Here is a 16835-nt window from a genome sequence, read left to right on the forward strand (position 1 = left end):
ACTGTCTGTACATTATATAAATAATTTGAAAAACATACAGAATTTCATTTGCCATAACAAACTGTAAGTGAAGAACTAACAATATATTCCAAATAGCTTTAATATTTTATACAATGCTTAAATATGTACAACTCAAAATATTTACAAATGTTGCACAAACACAACCTAATGTCTAACAGCAACAGAAACTGTAGAAAATGGCAGAAATTGCTTATGGTGATCTCTAGTGCAAATTCCTTAATGCAATTCTAAAATTGGTAACTAGACTGAAGTACCGTCCAGAAAATATGATTTGTTTCTAGTGCACTATATTCTAGTTACAGCAATCTCCCAAACACATAAAAAGTATCAAATGTTTTGAGAGAAGGACAGGTATTTGACTTTTATTTCATTCACTTAATTAATGCTATACACTGTGTAAAACAACATCTTATAAAGTATAGCACAATACAGCTATTGAATGGGCAAACACGAACCACAATACAACTGTTGGTTCATTCAAATTAATTAGAAACTCACAACAGTAAAAAGAAGAGAAAATTATTTTGTGGTGCTGCAATGCTGAAAATGTGTAATACAAAAATATAAATAAATAAAAATAAAAAAGGCAAAATGTAATCTATGATCAAATGCATAAAATGATTATGAAATAATTAAGATAATATTAGTGAATGCAGCAGTCTTCTGTCAGTTAATTTTATTTCACACTCAAAAATTACAATACTAGAAGATATTCTTCACAAACCTGAGCCACGTAATCTCTGGAACAGGATTCCCTGTCACCTTGGCTACCAGACGTAATGTACCTTTCTCAGGGACTTTTACTTCCTCAAATCTTTCCGTAAAAAGTGGTGGCTGCATGTTCTCATCAGGTGCTATAAAATAGTGGTACAACACAAAAGTCAAAGATTATTGGATCTCTAAGCATACGAAATAATGTCAGCTAAGGAAACACACACACACACACACACACACACACACACACACACACACACACACACACACACACATTGACCACAATGGGTGATGTGACAATAGTACCTACGTGAGCTAATGCTTTTGCAGATATTCTCGTCATCACCACACGAACTAATACATATATACAATCATAATGCAAAGTCTATGTTTAAGCTGTGTTTCAACGGAGGATAAAATGAAACCCGTTTTAAATTGTGTCATTAAAGAGTGATGCCTACACACTTAGTTTCTATGTTATAGCAATTCTATGCAGTTTGTTAGGGGTGGTTAACCCTTAATTTAACCTTGACATGGGATATCATATTAATAGCAACTCTGTACCATACAGGAATAACTACTGAACATAAGTGAGATATAAATGGCCAGTGATGGAGATTAAACACAGTCTCTCAAAAAATTTTTTGAACAACAACGAACGTACTAGTGTATTCTGTGAATGTTTTAACATATAATTTGATATTAATATTCTACACTACATTTATAACTACAGCTATAGTCCAAAAGCCGCCTTATGGTATGTAGCAGAAGGTATTTTGTATACCACTGTCACTTTACTCCTGTCCAGTTCATCATGAATGGTGCACGCCTTGTATGAGCTCGAATCTCCCTTATTTTACCTTCACACTCTTTTCACAAGCTATTTGTAGAAGTACACAATATGCCAATTGAAATATTAATGGACAAAATGCCCAAAATTCCTGTAGAATTAAGGAATAAGTACCCACACTATGTAATTGTTTTATAAATCACAAAGATATTTTCTTTATTCAGTTGCTTTATGAATGCAGGTAAACTATTGTAAAAAACTTTGATTATCTCTTTGACATACCACACTTTCTTATTCTGGAAAGGTAAATAGGAAAAATTTACAAATATTTTCATTTAACTCACCTTCAACTACGAGAGATGCTGTACTTTCTACACTACCAACGGGGTTCTCTGCTCTTACTGTGTAGACCCCTGCGTCTCCCTCACCAACATCTTTCAAGAAAATGCTGTGAGTGTCTCCATCATGAGAAACAGGCAGGTCATCGGCTGGAAGACCATCTTTAAGCCACGTGACTTTTGGTGCTGGGTTGCCTGTTATGACTGCACGTAATACTACTGGATCACCAGTATGAACAACCGTTGGTTTCAGTGGTTCCAGGACCATTGGTGGTTCCTTCTTTGATGTTTTTACCTGCATGAAATTTATCACAAAAACAGATTTTAATTGTATGGTAAACATTCATTTGTCTAAATTATGCTTTCACTGTAGGTTTCCTAAGGGCAATTTAAATTATATGAACACAAGATGTTTTCCCTTCAGACAGCCATATTTCTAGTGAAGTCTGCATGGAAATGACATTGCCATGCAAACTATAAAAGTTAGCTCAGTATAAACATGTTAATTAAACAGTTATATTATGGAGTTAATTTACATGCACCAATCAGCACACCACACTATAACAATATCTTTATCAGTAAGGTAAATGATCTTGAGTATTACAAGATCCTTAATATTGCTATATTCTTATTGCAGAAAACAGTCCTTCAGCATATTTTAGAAGGATATCTTAAGTTTGACTTAAATAGGCACGATTTAGTGATATGTCAGTTTCTGGATATAGAGGCCTTTTTCAAATGTTTCACCCTGCAGTATTGGTTCTAAATGTGTACTTATTTCTACTTTCACACAACTATACATTTACATTTGTTTTCAATTATACAATGCCATGTTGAGTGGGGTACTTCAGTGGTAAAGACAATGGACGTGCACTGAGGAGGGACAAAGCTCAAATACCTATCTGACCAGCCTGAATTATGCTTTACATGTTTTATATTTGTCAGTTAAGCAAAGGCTGAGACAATTGTTTTGAAAAAGATGTAGGAAATTTCCTTCATTATTCCAGGGTTGTGTTCCTTCTCTAGTGACGTCGTCACCAACGAGATGTAAAATAATGATGTTCCTTCTGCAAGTCTTTTACAGTTTTTTTATGTTGCAGGAGTGGAAAATGTAATGTACCCAGGTTCTATAGCAATTTCAGCATAATTATGCCATTTTCAAAGCATTTGCATAGAGAATATTTGTTGTGCATTTTGTGTGAAATTTGACAGCATGAATATAACTGAGTTTAAAATATGCAATTATACTAGCTTTCAGCTCCCAATGTAAAAAATACTGAAGGAACATGCCAAGATTCCCACCTGAAATAAACGTGACCAAATGTTTAAATGAAAGCTATCAAGAAGTCAGTTGAACAAGAAGTTAACTGCAAGAAGCAACTAGTCTGGTACAATTGCCAGAATGCCAACAGCAAAAAAGAGAAAGGTAAAAGCTAATGTTAATGTTGCCAAATATTCACTAACACACTAAAGTTATTGCCTGAAAAGAGTAGAGAGGTATATAAATTTTTGATTAATATAAAGTCTCAAAACATTTAAAAGTTAGGCATTTATGATGAACAACCACCTCTTTTCCCTAAGTTTATAGTGCTTGATCAATCTGTAGCACAGAACATACAATAGATTCTTATTACAATTTATCTTACCTTTAGGATTATGGGCATAGATGTTTCTCCTTCAGTGTTTCTGGCAATGACTTCATATACACCTTCCTGCGATTTCTTTACTTTTTTAATGGAAACTTTGCTAAAGTACATGTGACCATCAGAATCGACAGAAACAGAAACATTTTCAGTTTTATCAACTTCCTTTTTGTTGAAGTACCATGTAATAACTGGTTCAGGCACTGCCACTAATTGACAGTCCAGCTTCACATCAGAACCCTCTGGTGCAGACAGCGGCACTGCTTTGTGCGTAAACATTGGAGGAATTCCTTCCAGGATGTCTGCTAGTGACGATTCCCTGTGATAATCAAAAAAATTAAATGACAGCAATGAGAAAGTTCCTGTTAACACAGGATGGAATAGAAATACACAGATAGACAGATAGACAGATAAGTCAAATTTATTACAAGAGCATAAGACAGTAAACATTAAAATGATATTAGGATAAAAAATTACTCGTCATAAAGATGACACGTAGAGTTGTACACAGGCACAATGAAAATGTTGTTACACATTTAGCTTTCTTCAGAAAAGAAAACACACATACATTCACACAAGCAAGTACACCTCACACACGCATGACTGGCATCTCTGGCAGCTCATACGAAATAGCAACTGTCACAGTGAATGAAAGCAACAATCTGGAGTGAGGCAGGGTAGGGGGAGGATTAGCACGATACAGGTGGTGGGAGAAGAGAAGAATGCTGTCAGGTGGAGAGTGTAGGGACTAGATGGAGGCTGGCAATACTGCCAGGTGCAGCGCCGGGAGGCTGTGGAGCAAGGTGATGGTGGGGGAGGGAGGGTTGGAGGGGGGGGGGGGGGGGCGAGTGGAGCAGAGGAGGGGAAAAGCAGATGGGTGCAATGGCAGAGAGCAACAGACAATTAAAGTTAGTGGACATAAATAGGGAGAAGGTGAATGGACAGGGGGCAGAAAGTATGGGCTGGAGGGTGTGGGGACATTGGGTTACCATTGGTTGAGGCCAGGATAATTTCAGGAGTGGAGAAGGTGTTATAATGATAATATTCATCTGAGTAGTTCAGAGAAGCTGGTGGTACGGGGAGGATCCAGAGGACCCAGGTTGTGAAGCAGCCATTGAATGGAAGAGTTTACATTCAGCTGAATGCTGTGCCACAGGATGGTTTACCTGCTGTTGGCGACAGTTTGGTGGCAGTAATTCAACCTGTTTGACAACTGGTTGGTAATCATACCAATATAAAAAGCTGTGCAATGATTACAGTACAACTGGTATATGACATGGCTGCATTCACAGGTGGCCCAGCCTGTTATGGGATAGGATAAGCCTGCGGCAGTATGGGATAGGATACGCCTGCGGCAGTATGGGATAGGATAAGCCTGTGGCAGTATTAGAATAGGATGTGCTGGGGGAGTGAATTGGGCAGGTCTTGTACCTGACTCTTCCACAGGGATATGATCCCTGTGGCAAGGGGTTGGGGCTTGGGAGTGGCATAGGATGTTGTGAGGGAACACCACTTACGGAAGGATTGTAAGGTTCTTGGATAGGACTAAAGTTTGGCTGGTCGACTGGGGTGAAGGGTTGTGTTGGGTAGAGGGAGAAAGGCATCAAGTGTGAGAGCGTGTTGACAAGGGGTAGCTGGCAGCTCATAGGGAGGAAGCAGGTGTGCAGAATACGAAAGTGGGAGGTAGCGGCAGCAAGTGGATGGGCACCAGAGCTGTTAAATTCATGCAGCACACAATGACAATGATATGGAGACATGGATTAGAGGGGTTGTGAGCACAGAGGATGTGGGTGCTGTGGATTAGCAGAGGTCGAAGCCAGGAGGATTGTGGGAGCGAAGGATGTACTGCAAGGATAATTCCCATCTATGTAGTTCAGAAAAGTTTATTGTGGGGGAGGGGGGTGCGGAGGGGTCCAATCGAGATGACAGGGGATAGAATCAGCCACTGAACTCAAGCATGTTGTGCTCAGCAGTGTGCACCACCACTAAGTCGCCGACACCACTCTTGGCCACAGTTTGGCGGTGGCCATTCATTCTGGTGGAAAGTTGACTGCTGGTCATACCTACATAAAATGCTGAGCAGCAATTGCAGCAGAACTAGTATATGACATGGATGCTCTCACAGGTGACCTTGCCTTTGATGGTACAGGATAAGCCCATGACAGGACTACAATAGGATGTGCTGGGTGAGTGAATGAGATAGGTCTTGGACCTTCTATGGGGATAAGACTCCTGCACGAAGGGGTTGGGAGTGGAAGTAGTGTAGGGGTGTACCAGGACCTTGTGCAGATTGGGTAGATGGTGGAGCACGTCATTAGGAGTGGTGAGAAGGATCGTGGATAGAATGACCCCATTTCCAGGCATGAGATAGATAATTGAAGCCCTTGTGAAGCTGCAGTCTGGAATGATGTTTGGTGGTGAAGGATGTGTATCTTTGCTGCTTGTTCTCTGGAGTGGTGGGATGATTAGGGGTGTGTGAGGATATGCAGGAAAATTTTTTGTGGGCTATTTTTGGGGAATAGTGGTTGCCTGAGAGGGATTTTTTGGTGTGGAAGGGGTGACAGTTGTCAAAACGGAGGTACTGTTGTTGGTTAGTGCACCTCATTTGGAGAGAAGTAGGGGCAAAACCACTAGAGAGGCAGAGGTCAAAGTCCAGGCAGGTGTCACATTGGGTTGAGTAGGATCAGATGAAGAATATGGCAGAGAAATTTTTGAGGCTGTGGAGGAATAAGGATCACATGTCTTAGCACAGGATTAAGATCAATGCAAGGAATTTTGGGGCTCTGGGTGGCTAGGAAAAATTCCTCCAGACTGCAGATAAACATATTTCCACAGGAGTGCACCATTCAGTACCCATTGCCACCATGCCATGAATCTGTTTATTTATCTTCCACTTCTGGACCAAAAAATTGCTCCCATTTACCCTGATCACCCACAGATGGCATATCTGCAATGACAACAATTTTTTTGAGCAGTATGGTGAGATTTAAACAAAGGCCTTCACAAGCAGACACTACCCCCAAACCTAACTAATAAATATATTTCCTGCACCATATCCTTACATGCCCCTAATCCTCCCTCCATGGCTAAGAACCAACTGCAAAAGAATGCCACCGCCTATCACCCAATAATGAACCAGACAGGAGCAATAAACTATGTCCTTTGCCATAGCTTCAACTATCTATCATCACGGTATATTCTATCTGCAATCCCTCCCACCTGTCTTAAAATGATAATCTGCTGTCCACTCCATCTATAAAACATCCTGGTTCATCCCTATGCTACTCCCATCTAAATCCTTTGCAACAGGGCTCACTTGCCTATAGAATTACCAAGTGCAAGATCTGCTCTATTCATCCCACCTGCACATCCTACTCTAGTCCCATCACAGGCTTATCCTATCCCATCAGAGGCAGGGTCAGCTGTGAAAGCAACCATATTACATACCAGCTCTGCTGCATTTTATGGGGGCTCAATTGCCAACCAACAATCCACCAGAAAGAATGGCCAAGACCAGAGTTGACCACCCAGTGGCAGAACATGCTGCTGAGCACAACATATTAGAGTTCAATGGCTGCTTCACAGCTTTTTGAACTATGCAGATGAGAGTCATCCAGAAAATATATCCTATGTTCCTGCAGTACTCATTGCCTCTGTCTCTGTTTACCCACTGCACCCACACCTTCTACCCAACAGCCTCTCCTTCCTCTGTCCAACGTGTGTGTGTGCTTTTGTGTATGTACATGTAATCTACCTGTTAAAGGATTCATCTGAAAGCTAGAAAAGTTTTCATTCTTTTTTGTGTGCCTACGAATGACTCAATGCTTATAATATTCAGTGAATGATCTCATTCAATCCCAAATTATTTGAATTAAAAATTACATACAGATAATTCTGCTGCAATGATCAGTGATATTATGTTAATCTACTACTTTTTTTGTTAAGACTGTACCTTGAGAGGCTTTTCCTGGATAGTACAGCAACATCTGACCCATGGTCTGACAATGGTCCCTCTACAACAAGCTCTGTTGAAGAAGATGCAAATCCTGCTGCATTCTTTGCAACACATGTATAGGTGCCAGCATCTTCTGGGAAAATTTCTTTTATGACAAGTGTTGCCACATTATCTTCACTGTAGAACATCTGAAAAAATATTTTATAATAAATCATTAATTGAACTAGAGTATCAATGCTTGAAAGTTACATCTTTCTCTCTTATATTAATGTATGTAATGATTTATTGTATGGCAAAGAAACATAAAAACACAAAAGTAATGATCTGGACAAATAGCAATCACATTCTTGGCCCTATCACCCCAAACTTTGACACCACTCTTAAGTCTGCTTCATTTGGGCCATCTGAAGTCAATTAAGTTACCTCTCTGGACATTCATCTTCATATTTTCGACAGTTTATTAAAACCTCTACTGGAATTGAACCTTCCACGTCAACACAAAAAGGACCGGTATACACTCGCACACACACACACACACACACATATCCATCCGCACATACACAGACACAAGCACACATATATATAAAAAGTAAAAATAAAAGATATCCTGCCCATCTGCAGCATGAATTTCCCTCCTGCTTCTGTTGTTACCACATGTCCTTGTACACCATCCTATTATCACACAGTCACATGCATTTCATTTCTGATCAGTGTTAGATTTATATGTGAATGCAGCCACATCTACCAGTAGTGTTGTCATTACTGTGCAAATTCTATTTTGGTAAGACATCTAATTAGCAGACAATGTGAATAAATGGCAGTTGCCTAACCTGTCGCCAACAGAAAACTCAGCTGCCTGCTTCTGAAAATGCTACACATTGCAACATCAATTATAGCAATTCCTGCCTGCTTGTGTCTTTTGGGTCCTCTCCTTAATCACCAGTAATCAAGTAATCACCAGTGCCTCTGAAAAGCATAGGCTGGAACTATCACTTCAGCACATCCTCCATTTCTACAAAGCCCTTGGCCTAAATCTCTGCTGGACCCTGCCCTCAGTCTCCTCCTTCCCACTGTAGAGTACTCATTATATCCTCTTTTGCTATTTTGTGGTTGGTCATTTCCTCTCATTGTGTTGTGATTCCATTTATTTTTCTTGCTGCATATTCCCTTCATGTATGTTATTGTACCACGCAACATATATATTTTGTCATAAATGTTGACAGTCATCTGTCTCGTGCTTGTCAAAATATTCCAATTTCCTCCCTGCCTCACACATAATCCTCTGTCCATGTTGCCTTAAGCCTTTTCTCTCCCCAATGCACATTTTCTAATTATTTACCCTAACAGCCACACAGCAACAGTCATTGTTGATGCAGAAGCATAAGCAATGCTGCAAATCATAGAAGAGACTATTTCTCTCTCTCTCTCTCTGTCTCTGTGTGTGTGTGTGTGTGTGTGTGTGTGTGTGTGTGTGTGTGTGTGTGTGTGTGTGTGTGTGTGTGTCAGCGTGCGCATGTACGCGCACATGTGTGGCTGTGTCGTTGGGCGGGTAAGTGTACATGTGAGTGATAAGACTAAGCAAATGAAGTGGCCTGAAAGATAGTATGATAATCTTATCTAAAAGTGTGGCTCTGTGCCACACACCATTATTTGCAGCTGAAAGCCCATCCTCAGTTTTGGAAATAGTAAAATCCTTATTGCAATTGAAACTGTATGAAATATTTACTAAAATTTTGAAAGCTCATCGTACCGGCATACCAGTTTCTCTCTAAACTCTCTCTCTTTTTACACACTGGCCATCAAAAGTGCAATAGTATGATGGCAGCAACAAACATCAGCTCACATGAACCTGTGCTATTGGATGCAGTCATACATCAGATGCATGTGAGAAAGGAGCATAGGGTCACAACACTGCCAGTAAGAGTTCATGCTCAAAGATTTGGAGGACAGTACGCTCCAAGCAACATTTTTCCACCCCACACTGTAATACTTGGACCAACAAATGGTCATGTTCAACCACATTCCTTTGTGCATTATTTATCCCACCTCTCACCACACAAAGGATTGTCCAGCATCTTTGAAAGTGAACCTTTTGGTGGCCCAGGTGTTACAGTGTGGGAACTCATATGGTTTCACAGGCATATCTTTGAACATAGTACATTCGTTGGTCAATATTAATGTGACACTTTACTCCTTCCCCTCATGCATCTTTTCAGGGGTGTGTTTGACTGTGATTTCATTTCTATGTATGATAATGCATATTTGCATTGAAAAGCGTGGGTGAAGGAGCTCTTGTAATAAGAGGATATTCAGAATATGGACTGACCTGCTTTTTCCTTTGACTTAAAACCTGCCAAGGACTTGTGGGATGCATTGAGAAGTCATAGTTCAGCATGCCAGTATGCACTGATGACTGTCTGGCAGTTGTCAAATGCACTGTTTGACGAATGGAACACTGTACCACAAGAACTCCTTGCCAACACTGCGTCCAGCATAGGAACATGCTGCACAGGATGCACTGCCATCCACAGTGATCACACAACCTATTAAGAACTATGTCCCACCTTTGTAATGTCCAAGGAACCATCAAGAATTGTCGTGACTTCAGTGTAATAGTTGTCATTGAATAAAACTGTCATTTCTATTCCTTTCATTGTGTATTTGTTTCCATTACCTCCTGTAATATACTGTAGCAGTCCTTTCCATCTATGGTCCAACTTTCATAGAGCTGCAGTACTGGGGGTGACACAATGTGCAAAAGTTACTTTCGTCCTTAAGTTTTGCACACCAGTGTAGTTCTCAGGTTAACAGCTCATAGGACACCAGTCAACAAATATAAATTTTACATATTGCAATACAGGCAGGTTGACTGTAGTTATAAATACAACTGATTACCAGTGGGACAAAGTAAAAATTGTAGTCATGGTATTTTGTTCACTTACTGCAGCTATTAGTGCCATGTTTCCCAAGTTTGACTTCCAATATTCTGTAATTTGGTACTCAATCAACATTAGAAAATCACAATCTAGAAAAATTTTATGAATTACTACAGGTTAAACATCATAAAGATCTTAGAATTTTGAGAACTGTTCAGGTAAAATAAGTACAAATAATTTTTAAAGAACCTTTGGTGTTATTGAGTTTGTGTTGCTGATGCTAAAGTATTACAATGCAAAAAATTACACCAATAGAAAAAATCTAATCATAAAATATTTCTCACTGGAACACAGTACATGCACAAATCATGACAGGTGTGTTCATCATCACATGGAAATAAAATGAACTCTACATCAACTTACAAGGTTCTATTGAGAGAAGATTTACATTAAGAAGGAGGTTAAATGAAAGGAATATCACTGAAATGACCAAGGCTGAGAAAGAAAACAATGGAAGATTCAGCAAGAGAAAATTTATTGTTTTGGTTTTTTTGTAAATGGGGAAGAAGAGCTTGCAACGTATGGGAAACAGATAAAAAGGGGTATTTTAGCACATCTGTGGTGCTTAAAAATAACAGTCAGATGCTTAATAGTACGATGGAAACAAAGAACAAGATAGGGTAGATGGGTTGCACAGGTGGATGAAGATGTCAGAAAGACATGGCAGAGAGGATTGCACAAAGCAAAATGGTCTTCTATAGCAAAAACGTGCTGCTAATATTTAAAAATATAAATTGCACATGTCATTCCACACTAGGGCCAGTCACTGACATGAGTGAGTACATGTTCTGGGTTTCCTACAGACACGGTTCTGCTGTGGTACAAATAATGGGTGCATCACAGTGGGGGCATGAAATGATGTTGCAACAGGAAACATAAGAAAAAACTGAAATAAGTAGGATAGTATCATTCTGGTGAGCAAAACATCAAAATTACACACATATTCTCTCTCTCCCTCTCTCTCTCTCTCTCTCTCTCTCTCTCTCTCTCTCTCTCTCTCTCTCTCTCACACACACACACACACACACACACACACACACACACTATATAAGCAAAGATGATGTAACTTACCAAAACGAAAGCATTGGTATGTTGATAAAGACACAAACAAACACAAACACACACACAAAATGCAAGCTTTCACAACCCAGGGTTGCTACATCAGGAAAGAGGGAAGGAGAAGGAAAGATAAAAGGATGTGGCTTTTAAATGGAGCGGGTAAGGAGTCATTCCAATCCCGGGAGCGGAAAGACTTACCTTTGGGGGCAAAAAGGACAGGTATACACTCGCACACACACACACACACACACACACACACACACACACACACACACACACACATCTGCACATATACAGACACAAGAAGACATATGTAAAGGCAAAGAGTTTATGTAACTTACCAATTGAAAGCATTGGTACGTTGATAGAAACAAAGTGTCACTTATGTGTGGATGGATATGGGTTTGTGTGCGAGTGTATACCTGTCCTTTCTTCCCCCCAAGGTAAGTCTTTCTGCTCCTGGGATTGAAATGACTCCTTACCCTCTCCCTTAAAACCCACATCCTTTCATCTTTCCCTCTCCTTCCCTCTTTCCTGATGAAGCAACCATGGGTTGTGAAAGCTTGAAATTTGTGTGTGTGTTTGTGTTTGTTATTGTTTCTATCAACATACCAAAGCTTGACTTACCAAACGAAAGCGCTGGCAGGTTGATAGACACACAATCAAACAAAAAAATACACACAAAATTCAAGCTTTCACAACCAACAGTTACTTCATCAGGAAAGAGGGAAGGAGAGGGAAAGACAAAATGATGTGGGTTTTAAGGGAGAGGGTAAGGAGTCATTCCAATCCCGGAGCGGAAAGACTTACATTGGGGGAAAAAAGGACAGGTATAGACTCGCACACACACACGCTATCCATCCGCACATACACAGACACAAACAGACATTTGTAAAGTCAAAGAGTTTGGGCAGAGATGTCAGTCGAGGTGTAAGTACAGAGGCAAAGATGTTGTTGATGTAGAGTGACATTCAATAAAAGTTACTTGGCCTTCCACAAGAATATGTAATTTGCTTTTTGAAGTCACCTCATAGTCAAAGATCAAATGAACTGGTTTAGTAAGGAATGAAGACATCACACAGTGAACCAGTGAGAAAGAATACCTGATAGGGAATATTATCATTCAAGGAGAGAGAACGGTCTATTAAGTATTACGACACAAGTTACTGCTGAAAACTGTAGTTGAAAGGACTCACAGGAACAAATCTAAAAATGGTATACGAGACAACTCACTGAAGATGTGGGATGCTGCTGTTATGCTGAAATGAAGATGACAGGTGATAAGCAATTTTCAAATCGGCACACACTCTGCTGCAGAGTGAAAATTCATTCTGTAAATGATTCCCTAGGATTAAATACCTGTGATTAAATCATTTCTCCACAATAATCTTTTTTCCAGGAGCACTAGATATGCATGGTATGCAGGAGAACTTGTGTGAAGTTGGAAGGCAGGAGAAAAATTACTGGTGAAAGTGAGACTGCATGAGCCAGGCCATCACTTCTGCCTGGATAGCTCATTCGGTAGAGAACTTGCCCACAAAAGGCAAAGCCTCCAGGTTCAAAACCTGGTCTGGCACATGCTCTTAATCTGCCAGAAAGTCTCAATCTTAGGGTCGATGACAGAAGCAGTAATGGACAGGTTGCATTTACAAATGATACCTGTTATGTAAATAATACTCTTTTTGGAAAGTCAAGGCCACTAGTTTCAATTTACTAGCTGGTAACTGTAGGAATAATATTTTTCAAAATCCTACCAATTCACAACAAAAAATTAAGAAGAAACTTTCTATTCACTCAATTTATGATGTACCCTAATCTATATTCATATCTCTGTAATGCAAATCAACATACAATAAAATACTTCATTATCCTGAAGCACTTTTAAGTCCTCTTTGATTCATAACTAAACAATACTTCACTTTCCAAGTATACTACAATTACCTTTGGCCTATACTGGGTATGAAATATAAATGTAATTTTATTCCTTTAAAACAGATATTTTGTAACCATCATTGTATATTTCAACAATAACTTCAGAACTGCCAGACACAAAGAGTCACTTCCAACAGATCACATAACACAATATATGAGGATGATTTCAAAAGTTATGCACAGTGTAAGATAGAACTGAAGAAAATATTATTTTTTTACAAATACCTTTACAGGTCATTAATATAATCTCCATTATTCCTTATGACAGCTTTCCAACATTTTGGCAACTTCTGTGCTCTGGACAGGGAGTCGTATGGTTAGCTGGGTCATCTCACTGGAAGCTTCATCAGTGGTATCAAAATGTTTTCTGTGGAGTTGTTCATTTGATTTGGGAAACAAATTAAAGTGTGGTGGGCTCATATCAGGACTGTATAATGCGTCAGGAAGAATTTTTGATCCATATTTGGCAAGCATTTCTCTCACTGGTAGGGCAATATGCAGTCTTGCATTGTTGTGCAAAATAAGGACACCAGCTACAAGCATGTCAGGCCTTCTTAAAAATTTTCAGATGCCAAACATTTTGTAGAAACAGTTGTTACAAATGTTCCCTGGGGCACTCTAGTTGCAGCTATAAATCCATTTTGTCATACACAAAGATCGTCATCAGTTTCACCTTTGATTGTTGTTGGCGGAAATTTTTGGGCAAGGAGAGCCTGAACTTTTGCATCATGATGACTGAGACTTCATTTCTGGCTCAAAATTCATCAAGTGCAACAATCCTTTTCAGAAACTTTTCTCCTTCTGTTCGATGATGTCAAATGAATTCTTCTGTGATTATTTTGACACTGCTTTCTGCTCTTCACTCACATCATCTGGCAGCAACTTTTCTCACCTTTAACTTTTCAGCCACGATTCTGTAAAATGAAGTGACAGACATTCTGGCCTCATATGCAATTTCCTCAAATGGACAATTTCCACATATGTTTTTTTTGTCAATCCACTTTCAAAATGTCATTAACAAAAACCTGACAGGTGTAGCCTGTTGCAGTTGATGTTTTCCGCCTTCTTGGGTTGTTCTCAGTGCTTACTCAAGATTCTAGAAATGAGCAGACCACCATGATAATGTGCTACAATCCACTACATTATCCTCACATACCTCTCTAAAAGAATTGTAAATATCCATTGATTATTTCCACATAGGGTTTTGATTATGGTGTAGCAATGCTGGTCATTATGTGTAATCCAACCTGACTCAGTTTCAGCTCCAGTTTTAAAACAGGATTACTCTCGACACAACCATGTGAACCAGTAAACATAAATATGACTCTCATGCCTAAAGTACCACTTACAACTGAATTACTTAATCTTGGTCATGCTATTATGACAGTCATGCATGTGCAGTGTGCAAGACTTTTGATATGACCTTCATATATTCTTATTATGATAGGCACCAAAACACGCTTCATAAAAGCCATTAACACTGTTTTGGTGGATCTTAAATCAATACTTATACACTTTTCTTCATAAACTTTGCTTGTCATAATCAATGCATTCTACTTCTAGATCTACATCAACCATACACATGACCTCTCTGTCATTATTATAAGCATTTCCACATATCCACATAGCAAAAACTGTTTTCCTTCTCACACTGACTCCACCTTTAATGATAGATATACAGAAGTGAAGAGCACAGGTATGGGAACGAGACTGGTCCCTCTTTGATAACATGGAGAGGAACTATATCCCCTAGCTTTCTCTTGTTACGCACCTGGAAGTCATGAGAAGGCAACAGAATGGCTGTCTGCTTAAACCATGTAACCTGTGGACGAGGGCTACCAGAAATCTGACACCGAAATTCAACTGTTGTTCCATCAGGAACATGCTTAGGTTGAAGCTTCTCAACAAATCTTGGTGCGGTAGCTTTGTCTGTATGTACAGGTTCTGCAACAGAGTAAACACAACATTAGATAACTCTCAGTTTTCTTGATCATCAGTACATTTATAGAGCTAGACAAGCTGATAATTCAGCCATGCAGCATTTCTAGCCAATAAATATTAGAATAATCATGCTTGATAGCAGAACTGCAACATCACCAAATTTTATCTGACTGTCCACTTCCAGTGATTTATTTGAATAGCGAGTGTATATCTTCAAAACAGCTAATTTGTTAGATCTATTGCTTATTTACTAACCAATAATGAATGAAAACAGGAAAAAAGTCTTTCTTCAGGCAGTTTTTTTAAACTTAAAAAAAGGTGTAATTTTGGATCTACTGTCTGTTTATCTGCCAATAAGGAATAAGAGAGATGGGAATAAAAAAGATATGTAATGACAGTCTAGGTCAGCTCTCAAGTATAAATATTACTTAACTGATGTCAAAATTGAAACAGGATAGCAAATATGTATTAAGATGCTATAAATTCCAGTTTCTGTTATTCAGTTCTTGATATTTGAAACTGCACTTTCCAATGTATCAGGTCTTATATTTTCAAGTTATACGTTGTTTTTGAAAATGCTAAGATTGTAAACAAATTAACAGCTGCATTAGTTCACTTTTTTTTTTTTTACCAACACTGTCAAGTGAAAGTTCATCAAACATTCATTACTCATAAATTTTATTAAAACATTTTGAAAAGTGTTGGTAAGAGAAGGGTTGAACAGTTGAAAACTGTTGATTATTAACATTCTCAAGTACATGAATAAACAGTTTACATGTGATTTATTTGTTCCACTTAATTCAGATGTATGTATTGGTAATTATACACAACTCTTGTAAAATGATACATCTTGAGTCTGAACTGACATGTAGACTGTGTATTTATAAACTGAATGTGCATATACAGTAAATATTCACTGTCTTTGACAAAACATGCCACCAGTATCAAGAACAATATTAATAAATCTTTTTCAACCTTCTGCAAAAATGAGTAGTGCGAAACATCAATTTTGTTCAGTTGTTTCAAGTTATTCAACAATCTCGCTACTATTATTAATGTTGTTGTTGTGATCTTCAATCGAAAGACTAGTCTGATGTATCTCTCCATTTAGTCTATCCCTTTATCTCTACATGAGTAATGCAACCTAAATCCATTTGAACTTGCTTCTGCATTCAAGCTTTGCTCTCTGTCTACAATTTCTACACTCCATACGTCCCTCCATCACCAAACTGACTATTCCTTGATTTCTCTGGCTGTGTCCCATCAGCATATCCCTTCTTTTAGTCAAATTGTGCTATAAATTTCTTACCCCTTCATTAGTTACCCTATCTTCCAATCTAATCTTCAGTATTCTTCTATAGCACAACACTTTAAAACCTTCTATTCTCTTCTGTTCTGTAGTGTGTATCATCCATGTTTTACTTCCATTCAGAGCTGCACTCTGTAGATGTAACTTTCGAAATAAACTATTTAACACTTCATTTATCTTAGACTAGCTGAGAAACC

The 16835-nt window shown here is 38.8% G+C and overlaps 1 protein-coding gene across 11 annotated transcripts in view; it reads right to left on the bottom strand.

Moving 5' to 3' along the window:
- Positions 1-16835, bottom strand: part of LOC126365782 (titin) — a 523502-nt gene that overhangs the window by 76224 nt on the left and 430443 nt on the right. For all 11 annotated transcript variants that reach the window (XM_050008347.1, XM_050008355.1, XM_050008352.1 and 8 more), the window contains 5 exons: positions 15160-15332; positions 7459-7649; positions 3510-3825; positions 1870-2158; positions 746-875 (listed from right to left, as the gene is read on the bottom strand). In XM_050008347.1, the coding sequence (XP_049864304.1) occupies positions 746-875; positions 1870-2158; positions 3510-3825; positions 7459-7649; positions 15160-15332 (1099 nt within the window). The remainder of the gene's footprint in view (positions 1-745; positions 876-1869; positions 2159-3509; positions 3826-7458; positions 7650-15159; positions 15333-16835) is intronic.

This window comes from Schistocerca gregaria, chromosome 4 (genome assembly GCF_023897955.1).
Source record: "Schistocerca gregaria isolate iqSchGreg1 chromosome 4, iqSchGreg1.2, whole genome shotgun sequence".
NCBI classification, from domain to species: Eukaryota; Metazoa; Arthropoda; class Insecta; order Orthoptera; family Acrididae; genus Schistocerca; species Schistocerca gregaria.